The following is a 20819-nucleotide window of genomic DNA, read 5'->3' on the forward strand; positions in this document are numbered from 1 at the left end:
GACATATGGGCCGGATCGTTGTTATCACTATTCGGTTTGATAAATTCAGCTTGATCTCTGTAGAGATTTTTTTGTCTTTGTTTTGTAAGACAGTAGTTCAGTCACTCTTTTAAACTCTTTCTGAACACCGGCATGTTCATTTTCTGAGTGACCTTTGAAAATAAATAATACCAGCCTGGATCACAATTTTAGATGTATTGCTACTGCAGATTGATTCAACAGATGTGTGTGTTTTAAGATATTGCTTGCAAGTTCAATGGATTTAGTGCTTTATTTATAGGTGAATGATTATAAAACAGTTTCCAAAAGAAATTATGGTCTTGAAGCTGACGGCTGTGCAGGACTGGGTTCTGTTCGGGGTGGTGCTGTCAAGTGTTTACTGGGTAGCCTGAGCTCAGTGGAACTATTCAAGATTTATTATGGTGAAACCAAGAGCAGGATTTGGCTCTCAAGGTCTGCTCTCCATCCAGCAGAATTTTGGCTCAAACGAGTCAATCCCTAAAGAACAAGAATGCTGGATTAATGGAAGAACATGTTCTTATTTCCCAAACTGTTATTAGGTGTTGTCAGCCAAACTGTTCCTTGCCCCTGTGCTCTCCCCCCAGTTTGGGGGAGTGATGACAGGATGGGAGCATCACATTTCATGGGAAAAAAATCCCATGGTTGCACACAAGTGGGGAGGGTGTTGCCAAGACCCTCACAGAAACCCAGAGCTGTTTGATGAGTTCCCTCCCCAGCAGCAGTATCTGGAGACAGCTGGAGCTTCAGTTGCAAACCCTTCTGGTTATTCATTTTAATGAAAAAATTATGATAATAATTATAAGTTCGTGGCTTCAAGGTGAAAGTAGGGGAGCTTTTGTTGATTTCTTAGCACTTTTAGGTATTAAAAGTGTGATTTGGTATTCAGTGCACGTTGCGTAGGCAAATGCGTATCTGTGTGCGGAGTAATTCCTCTGGAGGACACTGGCTTGGTGACCTCAGAGACTGTAACCCTCTGTTTATCACAGCCAGAGATATGACGTGCACATTCCCACCCCATGCTCTGCCTCTCCGCTTCAGTGCCCTGCGTGAACCATTGCAGAAGTGAGCAGGATTTATAGCTGCTTTGCCTATTAATTCCTTGCCCTTTTTGTAAAGTTAGCAGCTTCCCCATCGCTCAGGGTAGGACGCTCACCTCTTGGAATTGAGTGACCTGTTGAATGTATTAATGGGAGCTGTGTTTCCTCAGTAGTGTCCTCTGGTTCCTCCTGCGTGCTCTCTGTGCCTTGCACATCACCAGGGCAGTCCTGTGCTGTCTTACAACCTGCTGCCACAAGCTTTCTACAGCATTTCATCTTCTTCCTGCTAATCTCTATTTTTGGAGCAGGTGCTGTCATTTTCTGTACATTTGTACCGTACGCAACACAGGTAGCTTCTTGTCTCCGGTGTGTCTCATTAAGGTCAGTGCCAGTCAATGGTTTAGCTTAGCTTTGCAGCCTTACAGCAGCCACACTCCAGGGGGGAGTTATCCATATTAATTAATTTAGAGGGAGTTTTTTTCTGATAAAGCAGTGTGATTGACACAGCTTCCAAATGAGTCTTTTGTCAGTTTAAAACATTTGCAGGTGCACTGTGCTGCTGTAGCGCCTCTGACCAAAGATCACTCGTTATGGGCGCAGCAGCAAAGATCTGCAGGGCCAAAATTTGGCTGTGTGAACTAAAAACGTCAGCGGCTAACACAACCGAGTCAGTTAGGAGAATTTTGTTCCTGTCTTTAACTTGCAGCACAAGGTTTGCAGTCTGGGTTAGGCAGAGAGAAAGCTCAGTTCTGCTCTCTGCCATGGGCAGTAGGGAAGGAGGGACACCTGGGCACAGACACACAGTCACTTGGGGGGACACGGTCACTTTTAATAACCCTCTTATCAAATGCTGGGTTGCTTTGCAACATGCAGGAGTTCTGCCTTGTCCAGGTACCCAAGACATGCGAGATATCCCCTAATTCTTCTCTCTGGGCAGTTTTGATCAGTATAACCTCAAACATGCTACTCCTGATTTGCACCCAGGTTAGCTCTAGGAGAGTCAGAGCTGTAACCTATTCAATGAACAGGAATTGATCTGAGGCTCTGCAGCTTGCAGCATGAACTGTACAGAGTGAACCAAGTGTGCTTTAGAAATAATTGTAATTACCATATTTTTCTGGTTGTATCTGCCGTAGGAGAATGCTTGAAGATACATTAGCTAATAATTCATAGGGAACCTAGTGCTGCACGTGACTTTGCAGGCAGCATGAACAGGGACTGCTCACGTTCGTGTGCACTTGATTTATCTCTAGCTGGCAGTGGAATTGGAAACCGTAGCTGTCCCATTTGCACACGGGAAAATATGATTTAACTCTGGGACCATTGGACTTCTGAGTAGGAGCAGGGGACTGCTTCTTCAAAATGTATTAAGAGATCAAGGTTTTAGTGGTAGAAGGGATAGCTGTTTCTTCTCAGGGCCTTGTGTAAAACTGTGTAGGAATTAATAAATTGCTTTGGTTTGGCATCCTGTTTATTAACAGAAAAAAAAATTGTTAATAACAAGCATATTAACAAAAACTCCTTTTGTAGCAAAACACCTTCACATGAGAAGTACAAGACAAATAAAATCCCTGTCATTCCTTACTACACCGTGTGCAAAATAATAAGGTTAGGGTTGTTTCAACAACCTGAAGATAAGAATGACCGTTTTCATGTACCCATGACTGGTGGTTTACAAGAAAGACAATTCTGCCCCAAAATGATCCTGAAAATTGAAAAACTGATCGGTGCTTCAAGTGGGTCATGAAATGAGCAATGCCCTTCCTTCACATTACTTGTAACTGCCATATTTGCGTTTATTGATGTCTTGGCCTTGGTTGATGGTAGGTTCTGTTTTTATAATTTAATTTTTCTTATTATAGGCACACGGCTTACAAATCAAATAATAAATTTCTGTAACTATTGCTTTGAGAGGCATCTGTTCCTTAAGGAAGCTTTAGGACCAGTGTTTTGTTTATAAAATATGCAGTGTAAATGGTCTCTGGAAAATCTTTTTACAAGGTCTTGAGACATGAGGACATACGGGGATGCCATGGTAAACAAGGAGCAGCCTTGGACAGAGAGATGTCATATGGCTGAGGTTTTTTCTTACTTGCTTTGACCATTAGCTCCACAGCCCTGTCTGTACTTCAAAGGCTATAGAAGTATCCTTAAAGATGCTATACGATATATCCAGGTTGTGCTTACTTAAACCTGCAGCAGCCAGGAAGGAGACGATCAGAGGCACCACCAGTGTCTGGGGTCCCTGTAGCAGGTAGGGAAGGGATGAAGTGAGATAAATATGAATAATGCTGGTGGACAAACCATGTCACCTAAAGCAGAGGAGCAAAAAGGTCCCCCAGACCTGTTTATTTCATCCTGGAAGCTCTTTTTCAACTCTGTATTTACAAAGTGCCTGAGACAGGCATCTGGGGTTGTTTGTTTTTGGTTTTTTTTTTTGTGCAGCCATGCTTTATTTTGCCTTCTGCAGTCTCCTTTCTCCTGACGCAGCCTGCCTTAAGTGTTCTGACTGTGGACAAAAACCACAGATCATAATACCTCTGTCCCTACTTGCAAAAGCACTCATTCCTGACCTCTTGGGCTGCCTGCCTGTGCAATATCCCCGAAGCATGCAGTCTTTTTTGCTGCAAAGCTGCATCAAAGCTGCAAGAGGCTCTCTGAGGGCAGTGCAGAGCTGTTCTCTTTCCCTACAGCCCCTAGTGATGAGATATGAATAAGGGAACTGGTAGGTGTATTCCAAGATGAGAAGAGCCCCTGTGACCATACTGTTTTATCTTCTGCAAATTCTTTGAGGATGTAGCAAATTAGAATTTTCTGCTGATTGAAAAATAACCTTATCTGGTAAGAGTGCTGTTCCTTTCAACTGCAAAACACAAGAAAGGTAACTCCATGAAAGTACAGAGTGAGATGACTGTGCAGTCAGATCAGATATATTTGGGTTATAAACGTGGAGTAAATGGTGCCAGCATAAACAAACCTCACTTAATGAAAGAATTAGCTCTTGGAAGACTTTGAGTCAAACTGGACTGGAACTGACTGGAACTGGCACTGGACTCATTGGCATACAAGAACAAAAAAGTCTGTGGAAGAAAGGTTTGAATTACAGTTGTATTCTCCACCTTCAAAAGGTGACGGTTCTTAATGTGATTTCTTGTAAATGACATGTTTTGAAGCAAGAAGCAGCGGCCAAGTCTTAAGAAACATAAAGCAAGTCTCGAGTTCCTTTGTCCATTCAAATAGAGCCTGAATTGTTTCCTTCTTAAGGGATCTTGGAACCACATTGTCCCATCTCCATGTGCTGTGGATGGCTCGTTGTGGGCTCTCAGATTTAGATGGGATATCTTCCTGCAGCTCTCTAAAAGTAAGTACGGATGTGTCCTGCCAAATGATGATCCGATAACTATCTTCAGTTGATAATTCTCTCTTTAATTGCAGTCTTTGTTCTCTTCTCACCCTTTGTTTTTCTAAAGGACTTTGAATATATGCCTTGAATTGCACGTGTTGATTTAAAAGATGCTACAATATTTTTTTTACTTGAGGCATAGCATTCAGACCCTTAAAATGTCTGATGCAGCATAGTGTTCATTTCCATATTAGTCCTAGGTGGCAACAGCCACACTTGCAAAATGTTCACTTCCATGCTAATTTCATTCTGTGCCATGTAGTATTCAAATATTCTGCAAATCTTGGGTGTTACTTGTGCAAGCCTGGGGTTTATGTATTCTGCTTACTTCTGCTCAGGAACTCTACATAGCCTATAACAACATCTCAGACCTCAGCCAGCTGAGTTTGTTGGATCACCTTGAGGTTTTGGACCTGGAAGGGAACAATATTGAGGACATCAACCAGATGCAGTATTTGGGACTTTGTTGCAAATTGAGGAGTCTGACTGTGGAGGGTAATCTTATTTGTCTGAAGCCAAATGCAGAATCTGCAGAGGTGAGAACACGGTTTGTACACATTACATTAATTTTTTGCTGAGGTTCAGCCAGTGTCAAAAAAAACAAGAACAATTTTCAAACTCCTGCTGTTTATCATTTAGCCAATAAACACCTCTTCTCACAGCTTGCAGTGCAAAAAGGAGTCTTAAAGGAAGAGCAAGTAGGGTGTGGACACAAACTGTAGGGGTCCATCCTAGTTTGTAGGGGTTTTACAACAGGTTAAGGAGTAGCTGATGTTTTTCTTAGGGGATGTGCCAATTATAATGTCTCAATTAGATGTCTCTCTTTAGACTTTTGCATTTCTTCTGGAAAATCTCCTGTCCAACAGCAAGTTCTTCAGGACCACACTGCTCAAAAGCTGAAGTTGAAATGACTGGGAAAAGCTGTATTGTAGGAATTGCTTGTTGTCCTTTTCCTTAAAATGGTAAAATGAAATTATCAAAAACACTTTTTATAAAAACCTGAAGATAAAAAATATAGCATTTCACGTCGTACATATTGAAGTGATAAAATCAGTTCTGCAGGGGAATTTTGGTAAAAGCATGATATTATTTGTGTCACAGAGATGAAAACAAGTAATACATGATCTGCTTTGGGTTTCAGGATACTCCACAAGAAAAGTAAGGAAGATCTAGTTCTACATGAACAGTCTCAAAGCTTTATTAATCTCTTTCCCTGCTTTGAAAAAATAGCATAGGGTATTAATCCAAACATCTTGGCATCTACTCTGAAGGTAACAGGAGGAAAATCAGAATTTGAGAAACTGGGTCAAAAGAGACTGTTCTTCATTTTGGTCACATACAGTCAAATACATACCAGAGGATGGTTTGTAGCCAACACGCTATATACTCTCATCCATATTTTTTTGGAAGGTCATGAGCATATGCATACACATGGGTATGTAATGCACAGCATTCACTAGGGATGGCACATCCCATAGAGGCACCATAAAGAGCTGATAATGCGGGGAGTAAGAAAGCAGAGCAGGAGCTGGGGCTGTGTTTCCAACGTACCATGTTACATATCTGCCCTGTGCATTTCAAAGGAATTGTTTCCATACCGTTAATTGTCAGAAAAGGAGGGGTTTGGTGTCCAAGATTTGTCCTGGACTTAGTCTTGAAAACTGAGGTGCTATCACTAAAACTCAATCATGTAGTAGATAGGTGCATATTTTAAATCTCCACATTTTTTTTAGATTCGTGAGTTGTTAGTATTTTTGAGATGGAACTACTGGCTTGATCACATTCCTCAATAAAAGCAGCAGAAGGTAGGGCTTTAGTTATCATAATGTCATATTGCCTGTGATTTGTTTAGCTGAGGAAATCAGTCTGTGAGCTGCTGCAGCATGTTGTCTTGTAATGGGAGCTGAAAGAGGAACGTTACATTGTGGTGTGCCTTGTTGCATTAACCTGTGCTAACTGGTTGCCTCTACTTCTATGCAATCTGTTGCATTCAAATGCCAGCCAGAATTTGATGAGAGACTCTGCACAATAGTACATTTTACAGAGTGTAAGTTAACTGTGGACTCCCACATGTTGGGAAGCTGCTCTGCTCTAGGGTGGTTACAAAGCTGGCTCTGTCCCTGGCTGCCTAGCGCATCTTGTTGGGCATTGCCACTTTCTTGGTTTCATCTGACACTGTTTGCATTTCTTCAGGGTATAAAAAAGTCACCTAAATATAGAAAAGAGTAGATACAGACTCACTTTGGTGTGCCCTAGACGGCCAATTTTCATTCCTCAATCTCCTTGTTGTAGTGTGGCTCTTGCTACGGCTCTGTAAAAGCTCTCCTATTTATTTACTTCTCATCTACAGAATGGTCCAGCTAGATTTACTGCTCTTTCTTCAGACTGCCTGTTTGCTCTCTGTAATTTGATTTTCAGATGAGCTCATCTTCCTCTGTTATCTAAACCAAAAGCAACAACCTGATGATAAATTTTGTAGCCTCTGTTGCAGTAATGTACCATGAGTGTAACATGATGCTGCTCTCAAACAGGACATGGCTATAAATTGGCTCTAACCCAGGCTCTGTTCAGAGTACATGTGGTACGTGGTAACATGGCGATGGGTTGACTCATTTTCTAAATTAAGATTAAAGGCTCAGTTAGAGGAGTTCAGTGTCTGCCTCTTAACAACAACAATTACACGCTTTATTTGGTGAGTTCCCTCTGCCAGCCTTGGTGCTGCGTTTTGGGAGGGAGGAAGGGAGGGAGTGTACAGCCATCCAGCTACCACTGAAAGATTTCTGTTTATAATGGCTCTGAGTTGAAGGAGGACTTAGCTGTCTGGAGTTTTCTAATATTGCTCGTAATGTCCCGAAAAGCATAACATTTGTCTGAATAAAGCAATTGCTTTATAGGTAGCTGATCACTTTCAGGGAAGCCACCCATTCATATTCTGCCACTAGCGATGCACTCTTGCTTTATGCTTATTTGAGTAGGAAATGTATGAGATCACCATCATTGTTGCCATTTGTAATCTGAGACAATTTTCCATTGCAGTATTTCCATTGCAAAGCATCACAACCCAGTCTGCCCTGAGGTACTGCTAAGTTTTCCCAAAGAAGAAAGTGCCACGTGGAGATGCCTTTCCACTGCCGGCATCCACCAGAACAGCCCAGTTCACAATGTGCTCTGGGCACAATTGTCGCTGTTCTTCATTGACCTTGTTGCCTACAGGTCCCAGGCATTGTCACGGGTCCTTGAATAATTTTATTCAAGGTCACAAGCAGAAGGGAGCTGCATCTGTGCTTCACCCTTTAGGTGTCACAGTGAGCCCACATGCATTGGGGGTGACGATGTTGTTCTTCCAGCACACTGAAAAGCAACCACAAAGCAGTTTGTTTTAGCCTTTTGTGCACTTGCTATTGGCATGTAACCTCTTGCAGAAGAAAGTATGGTTAGAAATAAGTCATCTCTTCTAATGATGTATAAAATGATGTGTGGGTACCCTGAAGAGTGCCCCAGAAAGTCAGCGTAGTTCGTTCAGTGCACTGTAGCTTTATCCATCAGCAAGTGTAGCTGCACTCATAACCTGTTTTCAGTCTTCCTGTAACCTCACTGTTGATGCAACAACCAGAGAATCACAGAACCAGGCAAAGAGGCTGGACAAATGCTGCGGATGCCCAGGCTTTCCCATCAGTGGCTGCCTTCATTTTTGTAGCATACATATACTGTAACAAAGATAAAGACCAAAGTCATCAACACATAAACGGCAGAGAGGCATTTGGGCAGGAGGAATGTGTTTGCACTCAGAACATGTTCGTGATCAGTTTGATTAGAAATCATGTGAGGAGAAAGCACAGTGAGATGAAACTCCTGATGGTATTTATTTTAGTTGAATGAGGCAAGTAGGTTTACTTCATAGAAGTATTTCAGGTTATACATTAGTCATACAAATTGAACCCCATCATGCTTCTGAAGGACGGTCAGAACTGTTCAAGTGACCACTTTCTCAATTTCTACAGGAGCCAGGTTATAATTACAGAGCTGAAGTGAAAAAGCTCATTCCCCACCTGGAGTATTTGGATGAAATACCAGCAAGCCAGACTGCTATCCCTCCTTCCAAGAAGATGAATGAGGACTGGCTAATCATCAAGGAATCCATCAAGGAAGCTGGTTTAGCCAGCGACATTTCATGGTTAGGTACGTCAGATTTCCTATCAAGGTTCATTTTTCAGGTTATGATGTGTGAAAAAGAAAGATGAAGAGCAAGCTGGCCTCTTCAGAGCCAAAGCTTAATTATAGAGAAGGGACAAAGAACTTTGTCTTCTTCACTTGGGAGGTGGGGAAGCTGGGATTCAGTATGGTGCAGATTTAAATGAAAGCTGTCCAAAGCTGGCCACTAAGATCAGAGAAATGCAAACGACTTGTAAAGCATCAAGTGAATGCAGCAGTAACTGGGAGTCTGTGCTTAGCATTCATTCGGCATGATCAGAAGAAGCAAAGCTTGGAAAATGTTTCATCAACAGCTGTTCTCAGCCCTTTCTATGGTAGCAGTCAATCCCATGTCGTGTGGATGTAGCAGGATATCCTACTCCAATTTAATAATAGGAAAGGCAATTTGGTCACCACGCCTTAATGGTAGCAACATCCTAGCAACTGTGATTGTGTGGTCTTGTAATACATCTATTCCATTTTCTTTGCCTTTGTGATTAAGTCCATTACATTCATTAGGACAGAGTAAATGGTTTGAAAATAAATCTGTTGTCCCTTTGCCTGTAGCCTCGGTTATAGTTCAAATGTCTGTGCTTTTACATATCGTGCTGCATGCACTTTACCACATTCCATTAAATATTACAAAGTATTTCCTATAACTGCTCCTGTTGCTTCCCATTAGTGTGGGCAATGCAGTTAGCTTCCCAGCCCCCACGGCTGAGGTATGACTGCCAACTGTACTCCATTAAAAATTTAGTTTGTTTTGGAATAAGTACATATGTTTGTCATTTATTTAATCCCTGTAGGTCCAAATCATTAGATGTAGTAGTAGTTATGGTAGTGAAAAAATCCATTAAAATTTGATCCCTGAGTGATCCTGCTTTGGCAGCATCAGCTATGGTTCAGAGAACTAGTTAACAAAGTAGACTGAGAGAAACAATGGGGAACAAGCACATTTTGAATTCATATTGTTTTCTAGTGTAGCCAGACTTACGTTTTTGCCTTCAGCTATAAACTGATGAGTTCACTTGGTCAGGTTCAAGCATCCCCATATTGTCTTCTTTCCTATAGCAACGTTGACTCAGGTACTCTGCATATGCTGTGTGCTTCATGGCTTTGTGTGAGCAACGAGGTATTTGGAAGGCCTCTAACACTGAGCTCCTAATGAAATGGCCACATTATTACAGTGCTGATTGCTCCGCTGTGGAGCTGGTAGATGCTCGACATTTTAAAGAGCAAGCTATTCATCTAGGCACTGAAATGAAATTTGTTCTCCTATAAATTGGTGGCTGCACACGCTGCTGGTGCAGCTGTACTCTGCTCCCAGGACAGCAGGCCGTTGGGCAGGTAGGAGCTCACAGCTCTACCTCCACTAGCTGTTGTGTAATTCATCCTGTCCTGTACCATTATGAAACTAAATTAGTACCTTTCTTTCTGTGCTGGAGAAGTGTCTCTGAGATGATACTGGAAAAATATGTCACTGCAATTCCCAGATTTCCGTAAGTCATGGCACGTGGTTTGCCCTGGTTGACTAACAGCCCTGGGAAGGTGGCTGTCACCACCTGCATGGTGTCTGTGCATTAAGGAAAGCGTTTTAAGGCTTGGGGGCTTGGATTGTACCTGTGACAAGCCTGTAGTCATTCCGTGGGGCCAGGGGTGTGTTGGACAGCAATGAGGGGCAGCTTATTCCTGCCCTAGGCTCTGCATTGGCAGTGTGCAATGATGGTGTGGTTTACAGCCTGCTTACACTGTTGAAACCTTTCCCTTAGGTCCATGTCTTGGAGCTGTGGCAAAGCAGTCTGGATCCAGCCCAAGACCTCCCTCAGCTTCCAGCCCTGGAACTGCTCAGTGGTCTGCAAGTGCAGGAAGATGTAGCAATGCCCCCCTGTTTTATGGTGGCTCTCTTCTTTCAGATCCGATGGTTGCTGAAGATCTGTTTCCAGAAGATGACTCCAGTGATTTGACATATGGTAATATAATTTTTTAATCCTGTACTTTCCCACACCTCCACCTCCTTGTGAATGTTATTATTGCTGATGAAAGCCTGGGTGCTTTGAATAACACCCACCCATGCAACTGCTACATCAGGTTCGGCGCGTGTTTTCTTCCGTGGCACTTACCTGCTCTAGCGTGGGCTTTCCTTTACTTTCCCCTGCTGCAGAAGGTGCAAGTTATCTGGGCTTCCCCCTTCCCATACATCATGTCTTTTGTGACAGCCACGTGCTGCAGTGGTGCACCCTTGAAGTTCCCTTTGAGAGCAGAGTGTTCAACCACACCTTCACAAAAGCTGTCCTGCTCAGTCCTTTAAGTGACCTATCAGCCTTGATGGGGCTCACTTAAGTGTAGCTTATGTGAATAAATCTGGGCACATCTTGTTCAGTCGTTGTGATGTGGTCCATGCAGTGTAGTCCTCTAGAAAGGCACGGTGAGGCACATTAGCTCCCCAGTGGATTACATGCTGAAAGGTGCAGTGTGTGTACTGCAGGCTTTCAGCATGGCAGGGGCACTGCCACCAATTACCCCTTTCTTTTGGGTTTCCAGGGTTGGGTCAGTGAGAGGAGTCGGTCCCTTGACTTCACATACCTGATCTACAGGCTAGATAAAAAATTGTCTCTGCATAGCCACATGGGGAACCTGATCCTGCTTAAGATCTGGCTGAAGAATAACCCAGCAAAACAAAAAAATACATACTGTTTTATTCTGGCTCTGTTTCCTGATCTTACTTCCCATGTGACCACACCAGTGTTTGCACCAGCACAGTGGAGGAGGCAAGGTAGGAGCAGAAGGAAACAGAGAAACCGCCTCTTAGCATCAGCGTCAGGCCATGTAAGCTGGCACTGTGAACCTACATCCTGAATTATTACATCTCCCCTGTATGTAGGAAATTATGCTGACTGGTTTCAAAGACAGCACATTTTGCTAAACACCAGAGTAAAATATTTTCTTTTTCCTTTTTTTTTCTTAGGACTCAGCCAAGTTATTTGTGGGAACCCCGTCAAGGCCCTTCGTGCAAGGAGGCAAAAGCTAGGTGTATGTTTTTCTTGTACATGTACACTTCGCATTCCTGCCAGCTCACCCACATAAATTCCATGATAAACCGAGTTGCAACTGTGATTTCTGGTGGCTTACTCTCATGTACAGTCCAACCTCCAACACCTGCTCCCCTCAGCCTAACCCCCCCCCCCCCCCAAAAAAAAGGGAATTGTGCTTGAAGAGGGTGCAGAATCTTTTGCCCTGATGTTACAAAGCCTCTGTGCACACGTGCTAGTCCCTGCTGAGGCGGGATGGTAAAGAGCTGTGAAAGCACATGGGACCACTTTGGCCATGGAGTTCAGACTTCATTAATTTGTTTTCAACAAGTATTTAGTCTGGACGCAACCCCAGCCTGTGCTCCCTTGCACACGTGCCATGAGCCCCCAAATAGGGCAATTAGCAGACAGAAGTCATTTATGCCATCCTGGCTGGTCGAAGCACGGGGCAGAGTTGTGAATTTTGGTGGTATTTCTATAACAGCTGTTTAGCAAAAGATTTTGCAGGAGTTTGATGTTGGTGTAGGTAGTCAGGCCTAAAAGGTTGGGGCTGTTGACTAAATAAATATCAAGCCCAAGTTTGTTGTTCTCAGCCATGGGGTAGTGCTGTGGCCCTGCAGGTCAGCCTGTTCGTGTCAGTGGGCCAGTAACTTAGTGAGAGAACACCCGTGGGATTAAGGGTGGGCAGTCTGGCTCACCATGATTAGCTTTTATGGTCCCTGAGGTTCAGTACAGCACAGCCACATGTGCATAAGTTCAAACAGGCTGTGCTAAATCAGGGAAACAGCATGTACAGGACACCTGCATCTCTGCTCTGTCTGCAGCTTCTCTTAATGCTGACAACAGATGTTAAAGAACCGCTGGAAAAAATGCAGCCCTCCCTTTCTCTCTGCTGCCACTGCCCAAACACTGGAAGCTTTTCTGAAGCAAAAGTGAACATCTGATTGAATTACAGTGTGTTGTAAACTGGGATGTGAAAGGAGACTGCAGCCATACGCTGAGTGATGCAGTATCTGCAGTACTGGTCTTAAAATGCTCATTGGCATAGATGCTGCAGGCTTACACTTGTTTACAGGAGAATAATCTGCCAGAGGGATATAAATCAAACCTATTTGTTCCTTCCACTCTGGGTTCCTCCTGCTGAGGTCCTAAAACTATACCAGTGTACAGGGCAGCCATGAGGCTTCTTAAAATAGAAGAGGTGAGGGATGATCTCAGCACTCCGGAGGAACAGCATACAGATGCCTTCCGAAATACAAAGTCCAGAAACTGAGCTGGAGAAAGTTTCTGAGGTTATCAAGACTACTTCTGTCATTTTTCAGCCACCTGCAGTGAGCCCCTTGAAACAGCGCAGTCTGAAGATGGAAAACCCTTATGTCTCTGTAGGAGGAGAAGATCTGAGCCAGAAGGATGTCTTTTCTGAGCTCAGAGTATGGAGAGAACAGCATAAGCGGTGAGAGTGTGGGAGAATTCTTGTTATGCAATAGACCAGGGATTCACTTTCTGCTGTAAAATAAAATAAGCTCTTTGGCCACCTGGTGGCAGTTTCATGGGATAGCCCCTCATCTTCTGCCTTTCCTTCCCTGCAGACAGGGATGGAAATCCTTATGGTGGTACCCCTCCTGAGAGGTTTATGGGATGGGGAAAGGAAAAAGAAACCTTGGGGAGGTTCTGTCCTCTCAGAACATATAGGGTGGGCTTGCTTGCTTAGAGAGTATAAGGAATGACTTTTCATAACAAGTAAGATATTCTTGGTCCTGTCAGTGTTTGCATTCAGACAGTGAAAAAAAAAATGAAAGCACGTGAGGATTTTCAAAAGCATCACGCCAGCCTGACCAAATGGAAGGCTGAAAGGAAAATAACACCATGCTGAGATTCCCCCGTCACATAGACAGATGATAGTTGTTTTAGATGTAAAGATCACTTTGTTTCTCTGAACTTAATTCACATCCTAGTACTGCCCCATTTCACTTGGTTAACTTCAGGATGCTTCAGGTTAACTTCAGTCATAGGCAGCTTACATGCCTGATCCATTTAGACTGATTTTCCAGATCTCCAGGTAAGTGGCCAATCACTGTGGGTGACTAAATCCACAGTCTTAGCATTTGCCTGTGTGGCTACCCCAAGCTGCACTTAGCTTGCTGCATATTCTCAACTCAAAGGCTAACTAGATGTGTAATACTTACTCAATGTTGTCCAGGTGCCTGCAAACAGGTCAGCAAGACAAGGCTGGCCAAGCAGTGAAGATAACTGTTAGTGATGAAGAAGAGGATGAAGCCTTCAGCCTGGCTGCCAGCAGTGAGGAAGAGTTAAGGGAGACTTCTGATGAGGACCTCATTGATTCTTCCTGCCACTCCTGTGTCTCACAGTCGTCTTCAGGTATTGGGAAGGGTTGGCATTGTGTAGTGACAAGTGCTGCTAACTGTTCACAGGTAGATTTATCAGTACCTGCAGTGTTTTCTGAGATCTGGCATCCATGCTGTAGAGAGCAGTTTGGAAACCCTATTGTAGAGCCAGACCCTGAGTAAGCTGTTCTGTTGTCTAAGCAGGACATGGTGACTGCCCATCAGTTGGTATATTTCAGCACAGAACTAAGGGAAATAAACTTGATCTTCTACCAGCTTAGCATCCAGTTTAGAGGAAGGATATGCCTTTGTCTTTTACCTTGTGTAGTTGATTTGTGGCAGTCTCAGGTTAGTATAAAATACCGTTGTTCCAAATGAGCTATGTCTTACCCCAGTTGGCACCGATGCAAATCATGGTTGAGCTGATGATTAAGGTTCAATCACGCGGCTGGGAATTCTGGGAAGATGTTCAGGCAAGAGATTAAAAATGAAATGTGCTCTTTTACTCAGGAAGAAAGCCAAAGACCTCTCTGGAATTGCAGTTAGATGGTTGAAGGCAGGATTGTTGAATATCGTATTTAAGGCTATTAGAAAAATTAATAATGGTTATTCCAAATACATATCAGGTAGAAGAAATTGCAAAAGTATGACTTAAATTTATTTCTATTGTTAATAACCACATTTTTGCTTCAATAAGTATTAGCACATGAATTTGGGGTTTATATTTCTTATATGAGCAAAATGGATCAATAAAGAATTGGAAAAAGATAATAGTTTTGGAAAAAATGTAAGCATCATAATTAGTAAAATAATTAAATTATTCAAAGGCTCTCTGTATAAAATGTAAGGTGAATTATATCTCCTTAACAAGAACAGCAGCTGTTTAGAAAAATTCAAATGAATGACCTCTTGTCCTGTGACCACAAAAGTCTTCAACTATGATCTCGTGACCTCTTTAGATTTAATATGATTTCTTCAGATTGAGTATGATGTATTGTGATCTCATCATCTTTTTAGATTTAATAGACAATGCCCAAAGTACCTCTGTGTGCCTGTGTCATATCCCTTAGGACTGTAGAAGTGAATGGATTGGCTTAGATGTATGCGTTGAGATCTGTTGGAATTTGGTTATGAGATTGAGTGGTTTCAAATCTAGTATCACCCGGGGGTGGAGGGTCACCCAGATCACAAGCAACTGGCCATAAAAACCAAGGTTCGTACAAGATAATCACAAGCATTTATAGATGGGTATGTTTTGCAGAGCATATACATGATACAAGATTAGCGGTTGACTGACTGTTCAGCAAGGCAGTTAAACACACGCTTGATCTCTGCGACTTGAAAATATATTTCAAGGTTTGGAGAGGTATTTAAATGTCTCAGCACTGAACTTCAGAAGTGCCCCCTACCAGTGTGATTTTCTGACAGTGGAGCTTCTTGCTGGAAATAATCCTGACCAGGAAAGTACAAGTCATCTGAGCAAAACCAGTCCTATTTAAAAGTGTATGCAGCGTCAGATCTATATAATCTGCTCACTTTGGAAGTCTTTGAGTGTTATTTCAGGCTCTTGAGTCAGGCATACTGGTCTTTTAGAACATCTTTACTTAAAAACAAACAAAAAACACCATCAAATTCACGCATTTTAAAATCATACAGTGTGACAGAAACTGTTCAGTGAAAAATTTATATCAGATTTATATAGTTACCTAAACAGTAAAATACGTGTCAGTCAGTTAAAAGTTATAAAGATGAATTTTCTGTGCCTGGGTTTTGGTGGCACATTCTTTAGATAGTGTTCCTGCCCCGGACTCTGCACATCGGGTAATTAGGTACAGTTGGTTCTTTTAATAGACAAGAGCAATTGGATCCCTGCTGTGTACAGAATGGTTTTAAGCATATATGCCTGCACGTTCCCTTCATACATCACCAATACAATTTTTCTTCTGTGTATTTCACCTGAGGATTAGATGGGCTAAAATCTGAACAGAATCTTAGACCCTTTCATTCACTGGGTCAGCCATTTAGGAGTAAGACAAGCTGGTAAATTGCTGTGTTTCCCTGCCATGTTTCAGATTCATCACATGCTCAGGAAGGCACAGCGTCCTCCAGCCTGAGCCATTGTCTAATTCCATCTCCGCCGAAAAGCCCTTCGCCTGCCTCTCTAAGGGGTGTTGCAGCAAGATGCTGGAAAACGAGGAACCACAGGGTAAGGTGCCTAAAACTGCCTAGCCAAGAGGAGGACAGGCAGTGGACACAGCAATTCCAGTCAAGGGCTAGGGAAGAAACTTCAGCCCAGCCTCTGGGCAAGGAACTTGCTCTCCTGAGCCTGCACAGTGCACCAGCAGCACATGAGCCTTCACCCTGCGGATCTCGAGGAGAGCACCAGCCTGATGGGAGCATGGGCAGGCAGAGACCTATTTCAGGACCAGCAGCTGTTGGATCAACAAGCATCAGGTATGCATGCTGCTGGCAGCTCTGCCTGCAGGATGTCTAGTGAAAATAGAAGGGGCTCCACAGCAGGAAGAAGCAGAATTCTGTGCTGGCTCCGGAGTCCCCTGCCTGTTCTGTAAAAAGAACTCCTTTTATTTGTGCTGGCATTTATCTTCATCCTTCTAAAGCTAAATGAAACATTTTCTCATGCTACTTATAGCTTGAGCACTTGAGTTTTGTATTTTCTTGAAAAACGTCCCAGAATTTTCCTGTGTCCTTTCTGCTCCACTCTCATGTTCGCAGTGCAGGGCTGTTGTCTACGTCTGTGGCAGAGCTTTTTAGTAGTACTTGTTCAAGACTCCCTGGATAAATCCCAGAGTGAGTTCCTAATGTTCCACTGTGATTTTTCCCCTTGTAATTTACATCAATTCATGCTAGAAAGCACTTTGAAAAATCAAGTAGTCATTAGATAAGTGTCACATGCACCAAAACATGGTTATTTCTTGACCCTTTTACTGTAAGATTAACATCATATTGCTTCTTCAAAGAACTAAACCTGAAGAGTTATGACACCTTGATTTCTAAGTGAACGTAGCTATTACAACACAGTACGCACACAGAGCACGTGCCTTGTGTGCAAAGCTGCTGTACCTTGTGTGGATCCTGGGCCTGGCAGCTTTTGGTTCTGTTTTCAGAGTGGGAAACTGCAGAGCCTATGGGGAGAATGCAGATATCCAGCCCTGGAGTGCAATTTCACTGTGGTAGTTTTCTCTCTTTTTCTCAGGCCTGTCATGGACAAGAGTCCCCCCGCAGCGATCAACCATCACCTGCCAGTTCTTCGCTCAGCAACAAAAGCCTCAAAGAAGTTTGGACCAGCAAATGCAGTTTGGCCCCCGACTGCTAGGGTCACGCTGCAGAAGTTGCCAGACAGACCTGGTGTCTCGACAACGTCTCGGAGCAAGGGTCCCCAGTCCTAGAAGATAGCCTGGGTGTGTTGGAGCCATTTACAGAGCACGATCTTCAATCACTGCGTGCAGTCCTTACACTTGAAGGATCGATGCTGTCTTTCAGCTGTTTCTGCAAGCTAAAAGCAGAGCTGTGCAAGTAGAGCAGTTTAAACAAATGCTATGATTTGCCTCAATTAAGGCTACAGCTGGTCCAGAAGTGCTTTCTTTAAAGAGCACCTGCTGATCAACATAAGAGCTAATCAACCTCTTATTACAGAAAACATGGTTATTTTTGCAGAGTTCATGCACTAAAACAGAACAAGGCTTAACATATTTCCTCTCCTCTGCATCATGCGCTGCTCGGTGAGTGAGGCAGTGACACTAAACCAGACAGGGCTTAGAGCCTGCAATTTCCGGAGTGGGCTGGAGGAGGTGAGGGACGTGGGGCATTTCCTATCACACATGCCAGCCTGGCTTAGAAGCAGCCCCGTTGTCCTCAGTATTTAGGGACAAAGCCAAGGGTTCAAGAGGAATCCTTGACCTGAGTGTGTTGCAGGGGAGAGACACAATGCCCACATCCCCAGGACAGGAAGAGCCCAAGAAGGCCGGGTGGTTTCAGAGCTTAGCCCATTCGGTCTCCTTGCATTGCTGTGGAACCAACTGCTGAAGAAGTGACTCGTTGCTCTGTTAACACATTTATTTGCTCCACGGCTGCCTGGAAGGACTTATTTCATTTACTGTGGATAGGCATTGCACACCAGAATCTCATAAGTGGTGCTGACCTCTGCGAGCAGGCTGTGCCATGTCAGAGCCTCCTCTGTGTGCACTCAGGTGTCTCACCTCCAGTTCTTTAGGTCAAATAGCCTTTCCGATTCCATATGACCGTGTAATTTTAAATAATGCAGCAGCAAAGATGAGGCAGGAAAGTAAGGAAATGATCTCTTGTTTTTCAATAGGGCATCTACTTTATATTTGGGTGAGATTCAGAACAGCTGTTTCAGTGGCTGCAGACTGAAATGCTGATCCAAATGTCTGGGGCATGCAACTTCATTGAAGTTGCAGTCTGAAACCAAACATCATTACGTTTTTTATAGTTTAAATTACCATGTTAGATATATATGTTTTTAATCACTCGATAAAACAGTAATTACATGATGAGTTAATTAATTGTTTTATGTCTTCTTTCTACCGGTCAGCTTAAAGGAAAGGAATGAAATGGCAGAGAGAGCCCCAAACCTTCAGCTTGTTGTGGTGCTAGTTGCACCACTTTCTCATACAAAATAGTCTGTGGCTAGACACTAGTTTGCCCAGTTTTGGTGGGCACCAGAGGGAATTATCCACCAAAAAGCCTTAAAAACTCTGTGGCACATCATTCTGTGAAATACTATGGATGTAGGCAGGACTTCCAGCCAGATGTTGCCCAACAACAGTGCCTGTGTCATTAAACTGGCTACTGAAATTGACTCTTTGCCAGTGTCACTGGCTGTGACCAGAAACATCTGACCTTGAAAAGAAAGACGAAAATGGCAGCATAGTTTTCCAAAGCACTCTGCACCCTCCCAGCCTGACTGAAGTCCGCAGCCCTCCCTGGCAGTTGGCGCGGGTAACAATTCGCCCCTTCTCTGTAGCAGGGGTGAGGGGTAGGGCCATGTTCTCCACATACTCTGAGCCTCCTCCTCCATTTGCATCTTTGGTTTCAAAGGGGCTGAAAAAAGCACAAGTGGGTTTTTGTGCTTGGAAAATGGGGTGGCTTGACTGGTCTGCCCCTGTGCATCTGCAGATGTGAAACTCTGGGTGTGCATTTGGAAAGTACTCCCAGAAGTGCCCGTGAGCTCTGCTCTCAGCAAACGCAGCTTGGCTCTGTGCAGTTGTTGGGCAAGGAGCTTCACTGGGGTGCAGGAGAGGGCTTGGAAAAATGATGAGGAAAAAAAATGATTTTTTGTCCTTGCATTCCAAAATTACCATGAGCTGGTCAATGGTTAGAGGGTAAAAATGCTTGAATAATTAGTAATATGTGTATGGGTGTCATCAGAGCAGTCCTCACTACATCTGCCTTCTGTGTCATCATTTGTCTATCACGGAGACCCCTAATCTCTTGTCCTGCTGCCTGTCCGGGTCGACCCAGCCTTGATCCCTGCACCATCTCGTGGTGGAGTAACTCCTCGGGTGTGTGTGTGGCACTGCGGGCTGGGTGTGCGAGACATGTACTTGAACCATGTTCAGATCAATTGTTCTTGTGTTCTCTCAGCGTCACTATGGATTTTTTTTTTTGTGTGTCCAAAGGTGACTTGAAAGCCAGAGGAGTGAAGAGGTTGGCAGGAGCGCTGTGGCACCTTGCAGCAGGTACAAAGTGTGCTCTGGCAGGACTGTCCTGCAGCACACAGCAGCAGTGCCAGGAGCTAAGGCCCTGGGATATGCGGGGGATCTCTTGGCCCCAAAGGGAGGTATATGGGGGGGGGGGGGGTCATCATGGGTTCTTCTGTCACTGTTTCTTCTGCATTGATTCCTTAAATACGGACAAAGTCTCTTAAGGAACGAGTCCTTGCCTCCAGCTGGATGGGACCAGTTTTGGATGTCAGTTTTGTCTGTCCCTCCACGCCCGTGATGGCCCAGGAGCTGCCGCTGCCTTTAAGCATCGCTGCATTAATGGCTTCTGCTGCTGGCTGCCAAACTGATATTTAGTGTACGAGCAGAAGAGAGGGGCGAGATCTGCTCCCCACCACCACCTGTTAATAAATCAGCACCACAGGGAAGAGCTTTCTGCCAGAAACGAAGCCTCTTCAGCGCGTGCTCCTGGTGGGTCTGTTTATTTCTCCAAAGCACTTCCCGCTTAGCGGGGGCGAAGCAGCCCTGCTCCCCTGTGCCTTTTTCCTCCCTCTGATGCTTTTATTACAGTTGCTCTGCTCTGGCAGAAGCCGTCGTGCTCTGGGATAAGGAGCAGCTGAGGTTTTGCTAAGGGAGCAGAGGCAGCTGCACTGCTTGGGGCTAAGAGAAGAAGGATTTGGCCCCAAAGTGCTGCTGCTGGGCATGGGCTGCTTTGTGCTTGGAACAAATTCCTCTTCATTGTGAGATGTCTGTCAAGGAGGAGAGAGCCCAGGAGACATCTTCAGGGGCATGACTACTCAGATGGTTTGTGCTTTAGTCTCTGTTTATAAAGTAGGGTTTGAGGTGGTTTTGACACCTGCTTGGTGCCATGCAATGCTACAGGAGCCTGTAGCAGAGGCAGCCGAGCATCCTGCTCCATTCCCCAGCTGCTCTGGAGGAGCGGCACTGCAGTGTGGAACAGGTGGTGCTTGAGGGCCCCTCTCCAGTTTTCATCTTTGTTTTTCTCCTGCTGCCTTTGGGATGATCTGAACCGGGCAGCCTTGCTGGAAGGGCAGAGAGCAAGCTTTTCCTTCTGCTCTGAAAGAAAACGG

General features: G+C 44.1%; 1 protein-coding gene across 1 annotated transcript in view; it reads left to right on the forward strand.

Moving 5' to 3' along the window:
- LRRC56 (leucine rich repeat containing 56) overlaps window positions 1–18501 on the forward strand; it is a 37330-nt gene extending 18829 nt beyond the window's left edge. The window contains exons 3-11 of the mRNA XM_032188762.1: window positions 4323–4419; window positions 4800–4997; window positions 8463–8640; window positions 10566–10622; window positions 11618–11682; window positions 13004–13134; window positions 13882–14060; window positions 16099–16480; window positions 17241–18501. Of these exons, the coding sequence (XP_032044653.1) occupies window positions 4323–4419; window positions 4800–4997; window positions 8463–8640; window positions 10566–10622; window positions 11618–11682; window positions 13004–13134; window positions 13882–14060; window positions 16099–16480; window positions 17241–17433 (1480 nt within the window). The 3' untranslated portion in view covers window positions 17434–18501. The remainder of the gene's footprint in view (window positions 1–4322; window positions 4420–4799; window positions 4998–8462; window positions 8641–10565; window positions 10623–11617; window positions 11683–13003; window positions 13135–13881; window positions 14061–16098; window positions 16481–17240) is intronic.
- Window positions 18502–20819: the final 2318 nt, after the last annotated feature.

This window comes from Aythya fuligula, chromosome 5 (assembly GCF_009819795.1).
Source record: "Aythya fuligula isolate bAytFul2 chromosome 5, bAytFul2.pri, whole genome shotgun sequence".
Classification (NCBI taxonomy): domain Eukaryota; kingdom Metazoa; phylum Chordata; class Aves; order Anseriformes; family Anatidae; genus Aythya; species Aythya fuligula.